Source organism: Oncorhynchus clarkii, chromosome 5 (genome assembly GCF_045791955.1).
Source record: "Oncorhynchus clarkii lewisi isolate Uvic-CL-2024 chromosome 5, UVic_Ocla_1.0, whole genome shotgun sequence".
NCBI classification, from domain to species: domain Eukaryota; kingdom Metazoa; phylum Chordata; class Actinopteri; order Salmoniformes; family Salmonidae; genus Oncorhynchus; species Oncorhynchus clarkii.
Window position 1 is genome coordinate 10,555,805 of NC_092151.1, and position 18,767 is coordinate 10,574,571.

The following is an 18,767-nucleotide window of genomic DNA, read 5'->3' on the forward strand; positions in this document are numbered from 1 at the left end:
GTCCACGGTGTCATCGCACAGTAAATGGATGCCTCTTAGTGTAGCATAGATTAAAGAGAATCTCTGAACAACAGAATTTTGATGTGAAGTATGCATCCTAAACACAATGTATAGGATTTCATTACAAGCCCTCCTTGCACTCTAACACTCGTACACAGAGAGATTGTCAGCTCTTGCAGTTATATAGATCAAAACGTGCTCGGTGTTGCCTTTTGGAAATCGTGTGCCAGTCTGAACATTTGTCAGTGCCGTCCACCTACAAACTCTGGCCGGTGTTGGCAGGAACCGTCAAGTCATTGGAACAAACACCGTCTGCTCATTCTGTTGGAACAAGCGGTTGCACTGAATACTAGCTTTCGTCCCCTACACTATTAACAGCAATATTAGTCTACAACCATTTTGTACTGAGAAGGAAAAACCTTGTTCAATCTTTACTAATGATACATGTAATGTTACAAGTGTTTTAATTTTGCCAAAGGTATTTTTATGTTTCTGAGAGCCAGTAGTACAGGGTTCCATTGGGAAACAGACCCCTTGCTTTCTGAGAGACAGTAGTACAGGGTTCCATTGGGTAACAGACCCCTTACTTGCTGAGAGACAGTAGTACAGGGTTCCATTGGGAAACAGACCCCTTGCTTTCTGAGAGACAGTAGTACAGGGTTCCATTGGGTAACAGACCCCTTACTTGCTGAGAGACAGTAGTACAGGGTTCCATTGGGAAACAGACCCCTTGCTTTCGGAGAGACAGTAGTACAGGGTTCAATTGGGTAACAGACCCCTTACTTTCTGAGAGACAGTAGTACAGGGTTCCATTGGGAAACAGACCCCTTACTTTCTGAGACAGTAGTACAGGGTTCCATTGGGAAACAGACCCCTTACTTTCTGAGAGACAGTAGTACAGGGTTCCATTGGGAAACAGACCCCCTTACTTGACATGAGTGTACAGTACCAGCGTGTTTTGGTTGAGTGCTTTAATGGAGTTTAGTTTTAGACTGGGATTTCATTGTGGTGCATTGTGGGAACACACTGCACAACAATGAAGTACCAGATAATGTAGGTCATTTTGTAGTAGTTAATATTAATAATGTCCAAACTTTTTAGTTTTAGTGCACCGTAGGTACCTCCTCTAAAACCCACTGATATAATCGGGACTTGAAATTCCCCCTAGTGTACTCTTATCCAGCCAGCGACTTACTTACTGCCTCAGAGCAAAAAGCTTAATGGTCTTTTATTATGGGAGCCAAGTGATTATATCTTCCAATTCAATAAGATGCCACTTTCCCACCTCCGTTTACCCTTGATGTCCGTATTAGGATTCTGGACTTGGTGCTTATTCTGAAATGATAAATGTATGGATGATGCCACATTTATAGTAGCTCAGTTTGATGTAGCCATGAATGTAGGACCTATCCACTTAGTTTTGTATTTAGGGTCAGGAACTATTTTGGAATGCAGGCGATGTTCCGCTTCCTGCATAAAGTATGTCATGATCATGGCCCCCTTAACCTGTCAATAAGTTCAAACTGTGTAATTTTGATAGGGTTAACCAAGGCCTCGGTCTGATGCTCTTTTCACATCATCCCAGTAATAAATCTTTCCTACACCTTACAGAATATCGGGAAGAAGATGACGTGCCAGGAATTCATCAATAACCTGGAAGGTTTAAATGGAGGACAAGATTTCCCCCGAGAGCTCCTAAAGGTAGGTCCTGTTGCTTTGCCTCATTCAATAGTTTGCCAGTGATTGTGTAAGGGTGATGGAGGATCATGTCTGGAGGCCCTCGAATGTAAAATGATGAGTGCCTTAATGGCGTGAGTGAAACAAGACTGTGGATAGACTGGTCCAATGGCCTGTCATGTGAAAGAGGAGACTTCTATTGCACCAAGTAACACAAAACGCGATATTAGCTCCACTCTGTTCGAATGACAATCTGATCCCTTCAGCCGTCAGACAGCACTTGCCTCGGCCATTCAGCCCACGTTAACCTGATATTTGTTCACCTGATATTCTGAATGACTTACAACCGAATGACAAACGTTCTACCCTGGTATTAATTAGTGCTAGTTAGGTTCTGTCATTGGAGACCGGGTATAAAGGTCTTGGAACTTTGCCTCAAAGTGAAACATCAGACCACACAAGCATAGAAGGTTCTATTACAGTCCACTTATATTATGGCAGCTGCTGTGGTCTATGGCGAACTATGCAAACTATTTGTTGCTACTAGTTCTTCAGTTAGTACACTGCAAAAACATTAGACATATTGTTATATTCTTAATGTCTTTTTTGTTTACTTGAGGGCCTTCAAGTTTTTAGGTATCATTTTCTCTAAGAAGATATTGATTATAGGCAAGGTATACTGTAGTTTAATGAACCTGCAGTATTTTCACCGTCAGCAAATATTGCAATCATCTCAGTGACCTGCCAATATTGCACCAATAGAAAGCAACACTTCCTGCTGCTTAATCTCTTCCCACGGTCATTCTGAGATGTCCGGTGTTGGCACACTCGGTGTGGCAAAAGCTTACTCCCTTGCTGGGCGAACCAGAGCACAGCCCTGCTGGCCATAAGCTCCACTGGCCAAGAAAATAGGAAATTAGCATGTTCTGCCAAGACTCCTTCTCACTGTTCATCATTTAATGAAATAATATCCCCCCCTCCTGTCTAATTAAAAAGAACACACACCTAGCTCTCACAGCAAATTTCTTGCATCGACTAGCGTTTGGCAATAACACCCGTTGGCATTGGACATGGCCAAATGGTGGGCAGGATGACGATCCCCAGGCAAAGCAAAATGCCCTTACTGTGCCTCCTCGGCATCGCCTGGCGCCAGCTTGGATAAGTCATCTTAGATTCTCTTCTCTTTCCTCTTTAGTCTTTTGGGAATTTGCTTCATGGCTCTAGTTTGGCTCTGTAGAGAATGGGACTGTACTGTTTTGTCTACAAAATTCGGACATGAATTACTGTACATTTTGTGCATCTTTTCAGATCAGATATTTTCTGCATTTCAGATTAATAAATACACAAGTATGTGGACACCCCTTCAAATGAGTTAATTCACCTATTTCACCCACAACAGTTGTTGACGGCACACAGCCATGCAATCTCTATTAACAAATATTGGCAGAATGTCCTTACTAAAGAGCTCAGTGACTTTCAACGTGGCACTGTCATAGGATACCACCTTTCCAACAAGTCAGTTTGTAAAATTTCTGGCCTGCTAGAGCTGCCCCGGTCAACTAAGTGCAGTTATTTTGAAGTGGAAACATCTAGGAGCAACAATGGCTCAGCCGTGAAGTGGTAGGTCACACCAGCTCACAGAACGGGACCGCAGAATACTGAAGTGCATAGTGTGTAACAATTGTCTGTCCTTGGTTGCAACACTCACTACCAAGTTTCAAACTGCCTCTGGAAGCAACGTCAGTGCAATAACTGTTTGTCACGAGCTTCATGAAATTGGCTTCCATGGTCCAGCAGCTGCACACAAGCCTAAGATCACAATGCACAACGCCAAGCGTCGGCTGGAGCTGCCATTGTACTCTAGAGCAGCGGAAATGCGTTCTCTGGAGTGATGAACCGCACTTCATCTGGCTGTCCGACTGACGAATCTGGGTTTGGCGGATACCAGGAGAACACTAAATGCCCATGTTTGAGTGAGATGTTCAACGAGCAGGTGTTTACATACTTTTGGTCATGTAGTGTATGTATAGTAACAATACAAATGCGAAGTATAGTTCATGACATTGGATATTTTGGTTGTGGAGAAAAGAAAGATTTGTACTTGTTTTTTTTATTATTATTATTTTTTACTGATTCGTGGATGCCTCCTTTATGAATAATTGGTTGTTCAAGGTGCAGTTATACGATCTTCAGACAACCTCTGCTATATCCTGGAGAGAAATTGGCATAATTGCTCTGAGAATATTGATTGATGGCTTTGTCCTTTTAGGTGCTTCATGCTTGGGAACCACGGACCCCCCCCCCTCCATACATATTGGTATCAAATGTATTTATATAGCCTTTCATACATCAGCTGATATCTCAAAGTGCTGTACAGAAACCCAGCCTAAAACCCCAAACAGCAAGCAATGCAGGTGTTGAAGCACGTTGGCTAGGAAAAATTCCCTAGAAAGGCAGAAACCTAGAGGCACCAGGCTATGAGGGGTGGCCTGTCCTCTTCTGGCTGTGCCTGCGTGGAGATTATTACAGAACATGGCCAAGATGTTCAAATGTTCATAAATGACCAGCATGGTCAAAAAATAGGTCTGGGACAGGTAGCACGTCCAGTGAACAGGTCAGGATTCCATAGCCGCAGGCAGAACAGTTGAAACTGGAGCAGCAGCACGGCCAGGTGGACTGGGGACAGCAAGGAGTCATCAGGCCAGGTAGTCTTGCGGCATGGTCCTAGGGCTCAGGTCCTCCGAGAGAGACAAAGAAAGAGAGAATTAGACGGAGCATACTTAAATTCACACAGGACACCTGATAAGACAGGAGAAGTACTCCAGATATAACAAACTGACCCTAGCCCCCCAACACATTAACTACTGCAGCATAAATACTGGAGGCTGAGACAGGAGGGGTCAGGAGACACTGTGGTCCCATCCGATGATACCCCCGGACAGGGCCAAACAGGAAGGATATAACCCCACCCACTTTGCCAAAGCACAGCCCCCACACCACTAGAGGGATATCTTCAACCACCAACTTACCATCCTGAGACAAGGCCGAGTATAGCCCACAAAGATCTCCGCCACGGCACAACCCAAGGGGGGGGTGCCAACCCAGACAGGAAGATCACATCAGTGACTCAACCCACAAACGCACCTGCATCGAGTGCCAATTATCAGATAACATAAAACAAGAGCAGTGCCTCACTGTGATGCAAGACATTAAATAAAGACTAGAAGTACTTGATCTAGCAGATATCTTTCATACTTCATATGTGGAAACCCGGCAGAGCAGTAATCTGTTTTCTTAACTTTGTCCTATTGCTCTGGAATGTCTCGGACGAGATAAAATATTAACATTTTATCTATTTTGCAACCACACATATTTTTTCACCCCCTATTAATACTCCAACCCTAATTTATCAATATTGGTGTCCATAGTAAAACATTTTAAAATGTCCTTTTTTAAATGTATTTATGGAACATTTTAACAGGCCAAATAACGGTTATAAAACTCAAAAACCACCCTGTAGCCTATTCACAACCATTAGTCAAAACAATTTCACCTCATTTAAAAAAATAACACTACTGCATTTGCCGAGACATCACTGGGGAAACCACTCGCTAAACTGGTGGCATATGAATGAATGCGACTGAGTGTACTGGCACTGCAAACATTATTCACATGTTGAGCATTTTATGTTGTTGCTATTCTGTGAAAGTATTTTGCAAAAAAAATCTGTATGACAAAAGGCCATTTTGGAACATTTACAGATGTACATGTCCTACGATGATGGATGGCCTTTACACTCATCACTGAAATGTTCGGATCATGTCAGCTGTCATATCATCATAACACAGTCCTTTTGTAATGTCAAATATGAGATGTAGGGATTATAGATCAGGGGATGTTCATTCAACAAACAAATGTATTACAAATAAAACATCACATTTACATAAGTATTCAGACCCTTTACTCATTACTTTGTTGAAGCACCTTACAGCGATTACAGCCTTGAATCGTCTTGGGTATGACGCTACATGCTTGCCACGCCTGTATTTGGCTCCTCCGCTCCTCTATGCAGATCCTCTCAAGTTCTGTCAGGTTGGATGGTTAGAGTTGCTGCACAGCTATTCTCAGGTCTCTCCGGATATGTTAGATCGGGTTCAAGTCTGGGCTCTGGCTGGGTAACTCAAGGACATTCAGAACTCCTGCGTTGTCTTGGCTGTGTGCTTAGGATCGGTGTCCTGTTGGACGGTGAACCTCAATCCCAGCCTGAGGTCCTGAGCGCTCTGGAGAAGGTTTTCATCAAGGATCTGTCTGTACTTTTCTCCATTCATCTTTCCTTCCATCCTGACACACCTACACCATGATGCTGCCACCACCATGCTTCACCGTAGGGATGGTACCAGGTTTCCAGACGTGACGCTTGGCATTCAGGCCAAAGAGTTCAATCTTGGTTTCATCAGACCAGAGAATCTTGTTTCTCATGGTCTGATAGTTCATTAGGTGCCTTTTTGCAAACTGCAAGCGGGTTGTCATGTGCCTTTTTACTGAGCAGTGGCTTCTGTCTGGCCACTCTACTGTAAAGGCCTGATTTGGTAGAGTGCTGCAGAGATGGGAAAACCTTCCAGAAGGACAACCATCTCCACAGAGGAACTCTGAGCTCTGTCAGAGTGACCATCTGTTTCTTGATCACCTCAAGAGGGTCACCAAGGGTCACCAAGGCCCTTCTCCCCCCAATTGCTCAGTTTGGCCCGGCGGCCACCTCTGGGAAGAGTCTTGGTGGTTCCAAACTTCCATTTAAGAATGAAGGTGGCCACTGTTCTTGGGGACCATCAATGCTGCCGACATTCTTTGGTACCCTTCGCCAGATCTGTGGCTCGACACAATCCTGTCTCTGAGCTCTACGGACAATTCCTTCAAACTCATGGCTTGGTTCTTGCTCTGTCGTGCACTGTCAACTATGGGACCTTATATAGACAGGTGTGTGCCTTTCCAAATCATGTCCAATCAATTAAATTTACCACAGGTGGACTCCAAGTTGTAGAAACACCTCAAATATAATCAGTGGAACCCGGATGCACCTGAGCTCAATTTCGAGTCGAATAGCAACGGGTCTGAATACTTATGTTAAGGTATTTCTGTAAAAGAAAATATATAAATTAGCAGAAATTTCAAACCTGTTTTCACATTGTTGTTATGGGGTATTGTGTGTAGATTGAGGGGGAAATGATATTTAATCAATTTCAGAAAGCTGTTATGTAACATTTTTAGAAAGTCCAGGGGTCTGAATACTTTCCGAATGAATAGGCAAGTCCATCTTAGCCCATTGCCTAATGGCCTAATTACCGATTTCATAAAAAATATTCATCCTTTTCTATGGCCTCTGCTATGGTAATATTCTGCAGTTGCTTGACTGGTTCCCCAAGTGACATCAGTCCATTGTTTCAGAATACCAAACATCCAAAAAGTTCAAAAGTACTTTTGTAACTATTTAGTTTAAAAAATAAAAAAAAAAATTTGTCAAATGTTTACTGACAAACAGTACAATGGAGCCTGGTGATGGGTTTCCTTATCCATGATACCTTGTTTCATATACACCCTTTAAATATGAGTACTGAATTAATGGGTGTGACAAACCAATATTTACACCGTGAAACAAAAGAAATATAAACAGCATTATCTTGACATTTTGCACTTATCCTTTAAATCCAGATGCTAGTTTGGTTTGAATACACCCGTGAGATAATATGAAGTGGAGGTCCCTGAGTTTTCTGTTTGTGATCAGAAAAAAACGGTTCCACATTTTTACACCACAAAATAATCAAAAGCGGTATGCAGTGCACTAATGGAAGTTTAGATGTTTAAATCACAGTTATGTTATTTTACAATTGTAGTTTTGTCAAAATAGGAATCCTACAGTATAGTTAGTCGTTTTGACTAACTACATTTTAACAATGTGGGAAGGATCTAGCTCAGCCATTATAAATGTGATTGGTTGAATATTATTTTCCACACTAGCCATTTTTTGTTTTTGTTCCAATCTTCAGGTAGTTCACTTGCTGTAATTACAACCTTGGAAAAGGGTTGAGGTTACATGGAAGGATAAATTACTATTCATCCTGGAGATTTCTTGGCCTATAAACTAAGCCTACTGGGAAAGGGGGATACCTAGTCAGTTGTCCAACTGAAATGTGTCTTCCACATTTAACACAACCCCTCTGAATCAGAGAGGTGCGGGGGGCTGCCTTAATAGACATCCCCGTCTTCGACGCCTGGGGAACAATGGGATAACTGCCTTGCTCAGGGGCAGAACGACATTTGTACCTTGTCAGCTTGAGGATTCGATCCAGCAACCTTACGGTTACTGGCCCACTGTACCTTATTGTCTAGGTCCTGAAGTTTTCTGCCATTTGTCACTAAAGGCTGACCCATCAGATAAACCGTAAACACATTTGACTTCGCTATGGTTAGCGATTTGATTCATGAGAAAGTTAACCTGAGAGTTGTGAGGATTACAAGCATAGCCGTTGTATGTAAATCAAGATGCCTCCTATTGCATTTACCCGTTGGCACTTGGCGCATAGCAAAACAGCTTATGTAAGCAGAGGTAGCGTTCCCTTAAGGTTGGCCAACACAGGCTCCAGCATGACTCCTACAGTATGAATACTTGCATGGATGGACTGCTGGATAACATTTAGAAGGGAGAGCCGAATGTTAAGAGTTGGCTTCTTAGTGTTTGAGTCTTTAGGCAGATGAGTACAGAAACTGGAGACATTTGGCGGTGTACAATCCTAACATGTAGACAGCTTCATCTTAATCTCAGACACCCAGAACTAACATCTTGCAGAATTGTCAGATTCTCGATTGAGTAAATATACTAAGAAGCAATGTTCCCTCAATTTGTTTTGCCACTGAGCAACATTTTAACATGGAAATAGCTGTTCTATCATTCAGCCTATATTGTGGTGTAAAATGTAGGCCTACATTCCATGAGACTTTTGGAAAACAAACACACAGGGATTGACATGAATCTGTTTATCTACATGTCCTCCAGACAAGGTGACTGAAAATGTTTGATGCAAGAAACCACTTTACAAAATAAGATGCTTTGTTATTCCCACAGCATTATTACAGAGAATCAGACACATTATGCTGCTCTCTGCCTATTGGCTAATTAGATTATTCAAGCCTGCCTCAAAATACAACACTGCCCCTTTAAGACATACAAAAGTTCTTTACCAGTTTAGTGCAAGTCTATGGCCCAAATGTCGCCTCCCCTACTAAAATTTGAATGATGTGAGCACTTGCAAAATGATGAATTCATCGTGCTGATGGAGTTGAGTAAGCGTTCATTGAGGAGTCTTGTCAGGGGTTTAAGGACGATTAGTCTTGGCCGACAGCTGAAACCTCAATTTAGGGCAGTAGAATGATGTTGAATTGAATGACAGCCACCAAACCACTACATTTAGTCTGACTCGAGAGTTTTTATTTACTAAATCTGTCGTTGATCTTATGGTCATGCAAGAAATCAGAAAAAGATGGTGAGGGGAAACTGACACTCAGCCCTAAAGCTTGAATCACAGAAATATGCTGGCTGTACTTTGTCTCTAAAATGTGTACAACCAGCTGTTTTCTTGGCTGGTGATTGTAACTGTTTTATGTTTGTTTTAGTACATTGCTCAAAGAAACCTGGGTGCTCTACCAACTGGATGGATGTCACGAATCCACTGAAGTTTCAAGACCTTTTCACCCTAAACAACTGTGTGGCTGTTTTTGAAGGGACCAAATTGTATAGTCTCTTGTCAACATTGTATGTTGATGTTGTATGAGTGAGTGTCGGTCAGTTGAATTCTACAAATCCTGTAGTGTCTCTTCTACTCTGCTTAGCAAATGGGTCAGGGTTGAGTGTATTTTCGTTCATGGTTGTTTTGCCTAAGGGAGCTCTACCACTTTGGAAATGCTTAGTACTGGATGGAAGTGTCCATAATATCCCTGAATTTGTTCTCACTAGATGGAGTTGATTCCTGGAGTGTTACATACATACTTTCTCCCTAGATTAGTACACTGTTGTGTAAAAATAGAATGTGTACTGCACGCTCAGACAGGTAGAGCAGGTTGGCCAGATGCAAAAACGATTGAATGGTGTTCTGGACTGTTTTCAAAGTTAAGCGTTATATAGCGTAATATTAGATTCCCAGTAGCAGTGTGTGTGAGAATCAATCTCCTAAATATCCAAATGCAATTTGGTCCACACACTGTTGACTTGTCCTCTGTCACCGCCTGAAAGTCATTGGAACTGCAGTCTTCTCTGGTCCAGGAAAAAGCTGACACCAATGGCTTGTATTAGAAAGCATGACGTGCTGTTTGGTTGTGAGTTAACCTTCAATCTGCCTTCGCTTTTTGGCCAAAGGTTCCATGTGATCGTCAAACAAGAGGATACATATGGAAATATGGGAGCTGTCTCTTGCAATATTAAACAGCGTCTATGTAGCTGTATCGTGTATCCCACTTATAGCCTAGATGTACTCCTGTTACGTAGTCTAATTTTCCTCTGGGTACTTGTGCGGTATGGCTCGTCAATGCAATTAGCTTAGTTGTTCATGTAATGACTTTCGTCGGTAGCTTGGTTAGAAAGGAGAATCCTTCATACCTGGCTAGTTGCCTTGAATATGAAACTGATCATTTCATGGACCTGTTCAGAGTTATGATTCATCACTAACATGCTGTGAAAGTTGAATGTTGATCTGAGACTCAGTGATGTCATTCCTTCAGTTCGTCCCAAGGTTATAATGACCTTGTAAGCCAGGATTGTCTGCAGCGCTTCCATCCGTTACATAGTCGATAGCCTTATTTGGGCGGGATGTACACAAATCACCGCATTTTGTCATTTTAATCCTGTCCTAATCTGCCATGTCAGTACTTTTGATTTGACAGGAAGGTTATTATCTCAGCACTAATAACCTGCTGTTTCTCAGGAAAGGTCATCTGATAATACTTATCCTGTGGAATTGATACATGGCCAAATACGTCAGTTTAATTAAATGATCTGCATACAGTTCATGGTTGATATTGATTCTTGTTGAGTTTTCCGAACTGAAAGCCAGTAATAGGCTATCCCTAGCGAAGTTGAAATATCTTCACACCTAGAACAGCCTCCAGGCTACTGTCATAACGGTCCATTTTCAATGAGAAAAAATCTATTGAATTACAGGGGGCTGTTTGGTAAACTAATCCGGTCCGACTCGTCCACTGGAAACAGGCATGCTGGGGTAATAAATACATAGCCAACATTCTATAATGTACTAGTCCTGTGTGAATAGGGCTTTTGTTTAGATTTTTTTCAACTCCTCCTCTGTTTTATTGGTATTCTTTTATTCACACTGTAAATAAAGGGTTTAGTAGATTATCTAAATTCAGACATGCAATTTAGAAAGAATGCTTAATGGTTAACTGATTTTTATTGAACAGAGAGCCCCAAGTCAACTGCTGTTCAAAATCTAGTAATACAAAAAACAAGTTGTCCAATTGCACTATACAGTTTAAATGCTTATAACGGGGCTTATTTCTTAATTTTTATCAGTGCCTTTTCCATTTGATGGTTACTAAGCACTACCATGTGTGAGCTGAGAACCCTTGATGAGGTGAGGTACATTTTGTCAAGGCTGGGTGAAAACAACTGAAGTGGCAAGTTTTCTAATTATCTGGTGATTTACTCTTAGCATTTCAATATCACATCAACCAGAATAGGCATTTATGAGTTAGCCTACATCCTAATATTTAACCTGGCTTCTTCTTACTTTTAAGAACAATGAACATATGGCCCCCTGTTCAATCCAACACAGATGAAGGAATGTGTATACTCTATTGGAGGTGTTAACCATGTTTTAAACCGATACATCCCACAATCTGCTCCTCTCGCAGACATTGGATATTGAGGGAAACCACATCTGTGAACCCTCAGTGCTGATTTTTCTCTATCTGTGATTTATCAACTTGGGGCCTTAGATTCATTCTGTAGATCCCTAGATTTCCTCTGTAATAACTAGATGGCACACACCAGTCCATGGCCTGCTGTTGTGAATGTGTGTTTGCTCTAGAAAGGTAGGGTATTATGATGTCCGACTCCTCTATGTGAAGCCCTATATCCTCTGCATTAGCAGGGAGTCCAGATAGGTCCTGCTGACAGCACAGGATGTTATTGAATTTTGCCTCGGTCGGTCACTCCAGTGCCTTAATAAACCCTGTCTAGTGGATGTGACCACAGGGTTGGTCATCATTGTCTTGTTATTGGGTGCTGAGATGGTGCTACGCCACTTCTTATAACTAGTTAACTATCGAAGCTGTATCAAATAAGTGATATCCAGCTCGGGGCTCCAGCTATGCATTTGGTTTGCTAACTAGCGATCTAAGCCGGCAAGATCAAGCTTCTTGGTTCCAGCAGAGATAATCAATCCCCACCTGGATCAAGATCCCTGCTGCCTAAATTAGTTTTGTGCCTTGAAAAATAAAATGACCAGTTTTTGGAAAGAAAATGGGGCCCCTTGTGTGCACTGCCGGTACCATATACCGATACCATATACCGTATGTTACAGGAACGGTATAAAAATCTGGATACTGGCCAACCCTTTGGAAAGAGGTTTTGTTGTGGCCCTGAGCACACAATGAGATCAAATATCAGGGGGATTAAAGGGGCAGGTTTTTGGGCCAACATTTTATGACCCTGGACAATGTTTTCACAGGAGCGCATCACTAAGCCTACATGCTTACCAATGTTCAGATGTTGACCTTCAGAACAGAGGAGCCGCTCAAATGTCCCTTTATGTAATCAGACACTCATCGACATCCACAAAAGCTGCGATGACAGTTTGGGATCATCAGCACCTTAAACGGGTACAATACCAGGGTTTATACACGGAACAAAAATATAAACGCACCATGTAAAGTGTTGGTCCCATGTTTCATGAGCTGAAATAAAAGATCCCAGAAATGTTCCATTATATATACACAAAAGCTGATTTCTCAAATTTTGTTCACAAATTGGTTGACATCCCTGTTAGTGAGCATTTTATCCTTTTGTCAAGGTAATCCATCTACTTGGCAGGTGTGACATATCAAGAAGCTGATTTAAACAGCGTGATCATTACACAGGTGCACCTTGTGCTGAGGACAATAAAAGGCCATGCTTCCATTCAACCACAAGCATTAGTGAGGTAGGGCACTGATTTTAAGCCCGGCTCACAGTCGGCATTCCAGTTCATCCCAAAGATGTTCGATGGGGTTGCAGTCAGCGCTCTGTGTAGGCCAGTCATGTCCTTCCACACAGATCTCAACAAACATTTCTGTATGGATCTTGCTTTGTGCACGCGGGCATTGTCATGCTGAAACAGTAAAGGGCCTTCCCCAAACTGTTGCCACAAAGTTGGAAGCACAGAATTGTCTAGAATGTCATTGTATGCTGTAGTGTTCAGATTTCCCTTCACTGGAACTAAGGGGCCTAGCCCGAACCATGAAAAACCAAACTTTACAGTTGGCACTATGCTTTGGGGAAGGCAGCGTTCTCCTGGTATCCGTCAAACCCAATTTCATCCGCCGGACCGCTAGATGGTGAAGCGTGACTCATCACTCCAGAGAACGCCTTCCCATTGCTTCAGAACCTAATAGTGGCAAGCTTTACCCCACTCCAGCCAACGCTTGGCGTTACGCAAGGTGTTCTTAGGCTTGTGTGCGGCTGCTCGGCCACGGAAACCCATTTTATGAAGCTTCTGATGAACATTTAATGTGCTGACGTTGCTTCCAGGGAAAGTAACAGCACTTACAGTTGACCTGGGGCATCTCTAGCAGTGCAAACATTTGACGAGCTGATAGTCACAACTCTTCAGTAAGGCCATACTAACAAATTCAAATTCAATAAGAACAAATTCTTATTTTCAATGACTGCCTAGGAACAGTGGGTTAACTGCCTGTTCAGGGGCAGAACGACAGATTTGTACCTTGTCAGCTCGGGGATTTGAACTTGCAACCTTTCGGTTACTAGTCCAATGCTCTCACCACTAGGCTACCCTACCCTACTTGTCATGGGGAAATATGCATTTAAATCTGCGCAAATGTCTTCCCACAAAATGGCAAAATGTGTAGAAATGCAGAATATTTGCTGTAAAACTGAAAAATAAATGGTTCTGTAAACCATTTTATTCATCAAATACTTTCTCTGCTACCCCCCCCCCCCCCCGTCTGGACCTCACTCAAATTCACCCTGACTACGGCCCTGATAATCATCTATTGTTAATGTAGCATTTCAAACTTTGTATGCAGTTATAGCTGTATACAATGGTTTTGACCTGCACTTAGTTGAAATGTTGTCTTTATTGCATTGAAGGAAGCTGTAGCGACATGGACATTGATGGCACATCGAATCATAAACATTACTATAGTATTGAGGGCAGAGCCATCTTCTATCTAATATCTCCTGACACAGTAGCTCTCCCAAGAATCGTGTGAGGATCACTTTCGACATCTATCTACTTTTACAGCAACGTAGATATGATGGGCATCCATCCCCCTGTGACTCCTTTTAGATAAAGTGCACGTAAGTTTAATGACGGGGGCGTGGCTGTCGTTGACATGATCTCAGGATGAAAAGGTGGAACAATCCATCACACTCTCAATCGTCTTTAGGTCTGTGAAAAGCGCTGAGATTTAAATCCACAAACCCAGTTTAGATTGTTAGCTTACTGCCCCCCCGCATAACAGGTTTCCTCTCAGTGTTTTGCTAGATATTTACTTCATTTGTTTTGATGTCATTCTTGGACACTTCATTTCTGGTCTTGGGTTGAGTTTGGCTTAATTGCAATTATAATACTGTTTTGGGGTTATGTAGGCTATTTTTCATTTGTTTTTAGAATGCAAACATTATTTAGCTGTAAAATAATCAAATGGACTGTGGCGGCCAGTGAACCACTACTGAAATACTGATTATGGAGTTAAACTGACAAACTGGGACCATAGTTGATATCGCTCACTGGCAGTGCTCCTGTGACAAGCTCCAATTTTGGGTTCGACTTGGCTCTCAGATCTTAATCTGTGTCATAACGGCTTAGATCAACTGTGCAAGCCGCACCAGAGACGCTGCTCCTCCTTTAGGGCAGAACTCCATCTCCCCCATCTCCGTCCTCCTGCTAAGACGAGACCCAGTCAGTGACTCATGACTGTGCACTTTCCTGAGAAGTTGAAAATGCCTTGAATTAATGGTTATTACTGAATTTATTGAATTTACTGTACAATAAAACAATTATGGAATACTTTTGTTTTCTCCCCACGTGTCATTGAAGCATTACTAGTAATGCTCAGCTTCTGTAGAAGCAAATGAAGCCTCTGTTTTTAACATTGTCGTTATCTCTTCATGGGTCATATTACCCAGAACGTTCTTTCCTCTTGGTCGTTGGTGTTTGAACAGTGCCTGTCATATTGGGATGGATTTACCCATATATTTAGCACAGCTAAGCCTCCCAGACACGTCCTTTTGTACTGTATGTTGGCAACGCAGGTGCCAGGGCCCTGTTTTATCATTTCTAAGAAAGGGCAAGTAAATAATGGAAAACCAGTGCCCCCTCCGTCAGACAAATTTGACAAACGTTGGAAATGTAATGTGCATTGAGGGTTAGTGGTGAAATGACTGAACATTTAACTGTTGGAAGGAACATTTCTGACAATAAAACATTTGTCAGGTTTAATTATTATAGCTTCCTTTTGGATATGACGTTTAAGAAGGATCACAACCCTGTGTAAGCAGTGCCACTAAGGCACTTCCTGCTCTGTGTAGCCTAGATATTAACAGACATGTTTCTATAGATGCTGGTGTCTGTGCCTATAGCCTATCAGGAGCTGCTCTATAGAATAATTACTGCTGTGGTATTTTTAACAACCCGCAGTAGTGAGCGAGTCAGCGGCAGAGATGATCGACCCCTGGTTTTAAAAAAAATGTGTGTGGGAGAGAGGGAGACTGAGAGGGGGAGACTGGGAGGGAGAGGGGGAGACTGGGAGGGAGGGGAGACGGAGAGGGGGACGGGGAGGGGGACTGGGAGGGGAGAGGGAGAGAGGGACTGGAGACGGAGTGGGGGACTGGGAGGGAGAGGGACTGGGAGGGAGAGGGAGACGGAGAGGGGGACTGGGGGAGGGGGACTGGGAGGGAGAGGGAGACGGAGAGGGGGACTGGGAGGGAGAGGGAGACGGAGTGGGGGACTGGGAGGGAGAGGGAGACGGAGTGGGGGACTGGGAGGGAGAGGGAGACGGAGTGGGGGACTGGAAGGGAGAGGGACTGGGAGGGAGAGGGAGACTGAGAGGGGGACTGGGAGAGGGGGACTGGGAGGGAGAGGGAGACGGAGAGGGGGACTGGGAGGGAGGGACTGGGAGGGAGAGGGAGAGAGGGACTGGGAGGGAGAGAGGGACTGGGAGGGAGAGAGGGGGAGAGACACTGGGGGGGAGAGCGCTGTGGCTGTACTCTCCTTTCTGATCCGTTCTCAGCCTACGCAATCATTTACACATCTCCCAGTAAATGCTATTCATAGCAGCATGGTTTTTCAGAGATTTGTAGGACATTGACATCTTTTCATACATCTTGCGGAATGCTGATTGGTGTATATAGTTTGTCATAGGTTTATTTTATCCATTTATTTCAGAAAATATGAACGATAGTGTTAGGACAATTTTACAGAATAACAAAATGACTTTCTGTTAACGTCCATGTACAGTAGAAAACGTCTTCTGCTAATTTACTTTAAACCTACAGTACTTGCATGTCCAATTTTAACAGTGACACTGTAAAGCAATTTAGTAGTCACTTGTATAATAAAGCGATCTGTTTATCTTATCTGATTAAATTGCTAATGCTGAACAGCTTGTTGCCATGTAAGCCACCCAGATCCACAGTGAATGAATGAGTCCAGTCTGTTGAAGATGTGATTACTGATAGAAGGGTAACATGATCAAGTCACATAATGGGACTATAACCCCAAACACTGAAGCTTAAATCGGGGCCCAGCAGAGCATGCTGGTGGTTGACGCTGTTGATTTAAGTAGTTCTCATGCTGTGATTTTTAAATTGAAATGTTATCTGAAAAAAGTGAATTCCATTTAGGGATAGTGAAAAACATGCTCGGGTGGTTTTCTGCCACCATTTGCATATTTTCTGCTGTACAGTATTTATTAAGGGTAATAAACTGTATCGCCACCGAGGGTTATAATAGTAGGGAGCAGTGCTGCAAATCATCCTTATAAAGCTGGTCCTTATCAATCATCTCCGCTTGCTTTATTACTTTCACCTCAGACACCACAATGGCGGGCTATGAAATGGGAGAGGTGACACTGAGATGAGTAGGAAAGTGCAGAAAATTCCTTTTGTAAGGTTATAGTCATCATTTATTCATAGTTCATCAACTGTATTAACATCAAGACAATGAGCTCCATATGCTCAGCCTCACAAAACCCGCTTCACAACAGAAAGCCCCACAAGACCCCCTTCACAACACAACGCCTCACAAACCCGCTTCACAACAGAAAGCCCCACAAGACCCCCTTCACAACACTCCATCCACAACAGAAAGACCCCCTTCACAACAGAATGCCTCACAAAACCCCCTTCACAACACAACAGAAAGCCTCACAAACCCCCTTCACAACACAACAGAAAGCCTCACAAAACCCCCTTCACAACACAACAGAATGCCTCACAAAACCCCCTTCACAACACAACAGAAAGCCTCACAAACCCCCTTCACAACACAACAGAAAGCCTCACAAAACCCCCTTCACAACACAACAGAAAGCCTCACAAACCACCCTTCACAACACAACAGAAAGCCTCACAAAACCCCCTTCACAACACAACAGAAAGCCTCACAAACCACCCTTCACAACACAACAGAAAGCCTCACAAAACCCCCTTCACAACACAACAGAAAGCCTCACAAAACCCCCTTCACAACACGACAGAAAGCCTCACAAAACCCCCTTCACAACACGACAGAAAGCCTCACAAAACCCCCTTCACAACACGACAGAAAGCCTCACAAAACCCCCTTCACAACACGACAGAAAGCCTCCCACATGTAGCTGGCGGGGCATCAGAGTAGCGTGAGCAATGCGCTCCAAGAAAAACAACTGAAGGTGTGCCTTTCCAAACACTGGGCCGCGAGCCAAATGCACACACTCTGGCTGAATAGATGTAAGCCCTGTAAACAGTCTGTTTTGCTGCTGTATTCCTGTTTCAAAACGCATTAACACAAATGTCAATTGTTATGGCAAGTCTCAAACAGTTAATTGAAAAAGATAAACAATACAAAACACCCATTAGGAAAATGTATTGATTATTGAGGTCGTTGCCATTTCTCAACCTCTTTCCACTTATCTCAGGTTACTCAAAGGGTACATCTCATAAAGCATTATCCACTATTATGCTCTGTCCTCATCTAGTCATAAAACCTTTTGATTTGATGGAATCATTACTTAACATAAAACTATTAAAACGGCATGGTAATTGTCAAAGTAAAAGCATGCCTGAATGATGCTGAGGGGTGTGGCTATGAGGGGTGTGGCTATGAGGGGTGTGGCTATGAGCCTGTGACATTACCAGCTTCAATGATCTGCTGTAGATTTCCACTGAAGGATCTTGGTTAGTACACGAATGGAAGAAATATTGGCTGAAAAAGAAAATCAAAATGTAACTTTTTTTGAATGAACTTCCCCTTTTAATTGCAATTTTTAAACCAATGATTAGTGTAGTTAAATCAATTGGAAACAGTGTTGATGAGTTAATAATAGCTACTCTGACTATCCTTTTGTGTTTTACAGTCTCATGAGACTAATTTGCTGTGTCCCAATGTTGTAGGGTAATTAATTTAGCCTTGTTGGCCTGTCACACCCACTCTTTCTCTGGTGGATATATACTTGTGGTCTTGGTATGTTATGGAAGTGAGGCAGTACATATGGAAGACCCAACAGTTGGTCATACTGACAGCCTGCCTGTATTTAGTCATATGGCCAGAGAATGGCTACAATATCATATCTTGCTGCGTTTTGTAAACGCAGATCTAAAATTAATT

General features: G+C 42.8%; 1 protein-coding gene across 3 annotated transcripts in view; it reads left to right on the forward strand.

Moving 5' to 3' along the window:
* The window catches only part of LOC139408329 (pleckstrin and Sec7 domain containing 3, like), a 148,605-nt gene that overhangs the window by 86,314 nt on the left and 43,524 nt on the right, over positions 1–18,767 (forward strand). For all 3 annotated transcript variants that reach the window (XM_071152079.1, XM_071152080.1, XM_071152081.1), the window contains exon 9: positions 1,612–1,701. In XM_071152079.1, the coding sequence (XP_071008180.1) occupies positions 1,612–1,701 (90 nt within the window). The remainder of the gene's footprint in view (positions 1–1,611; positions 1,702–18,767) is intronic.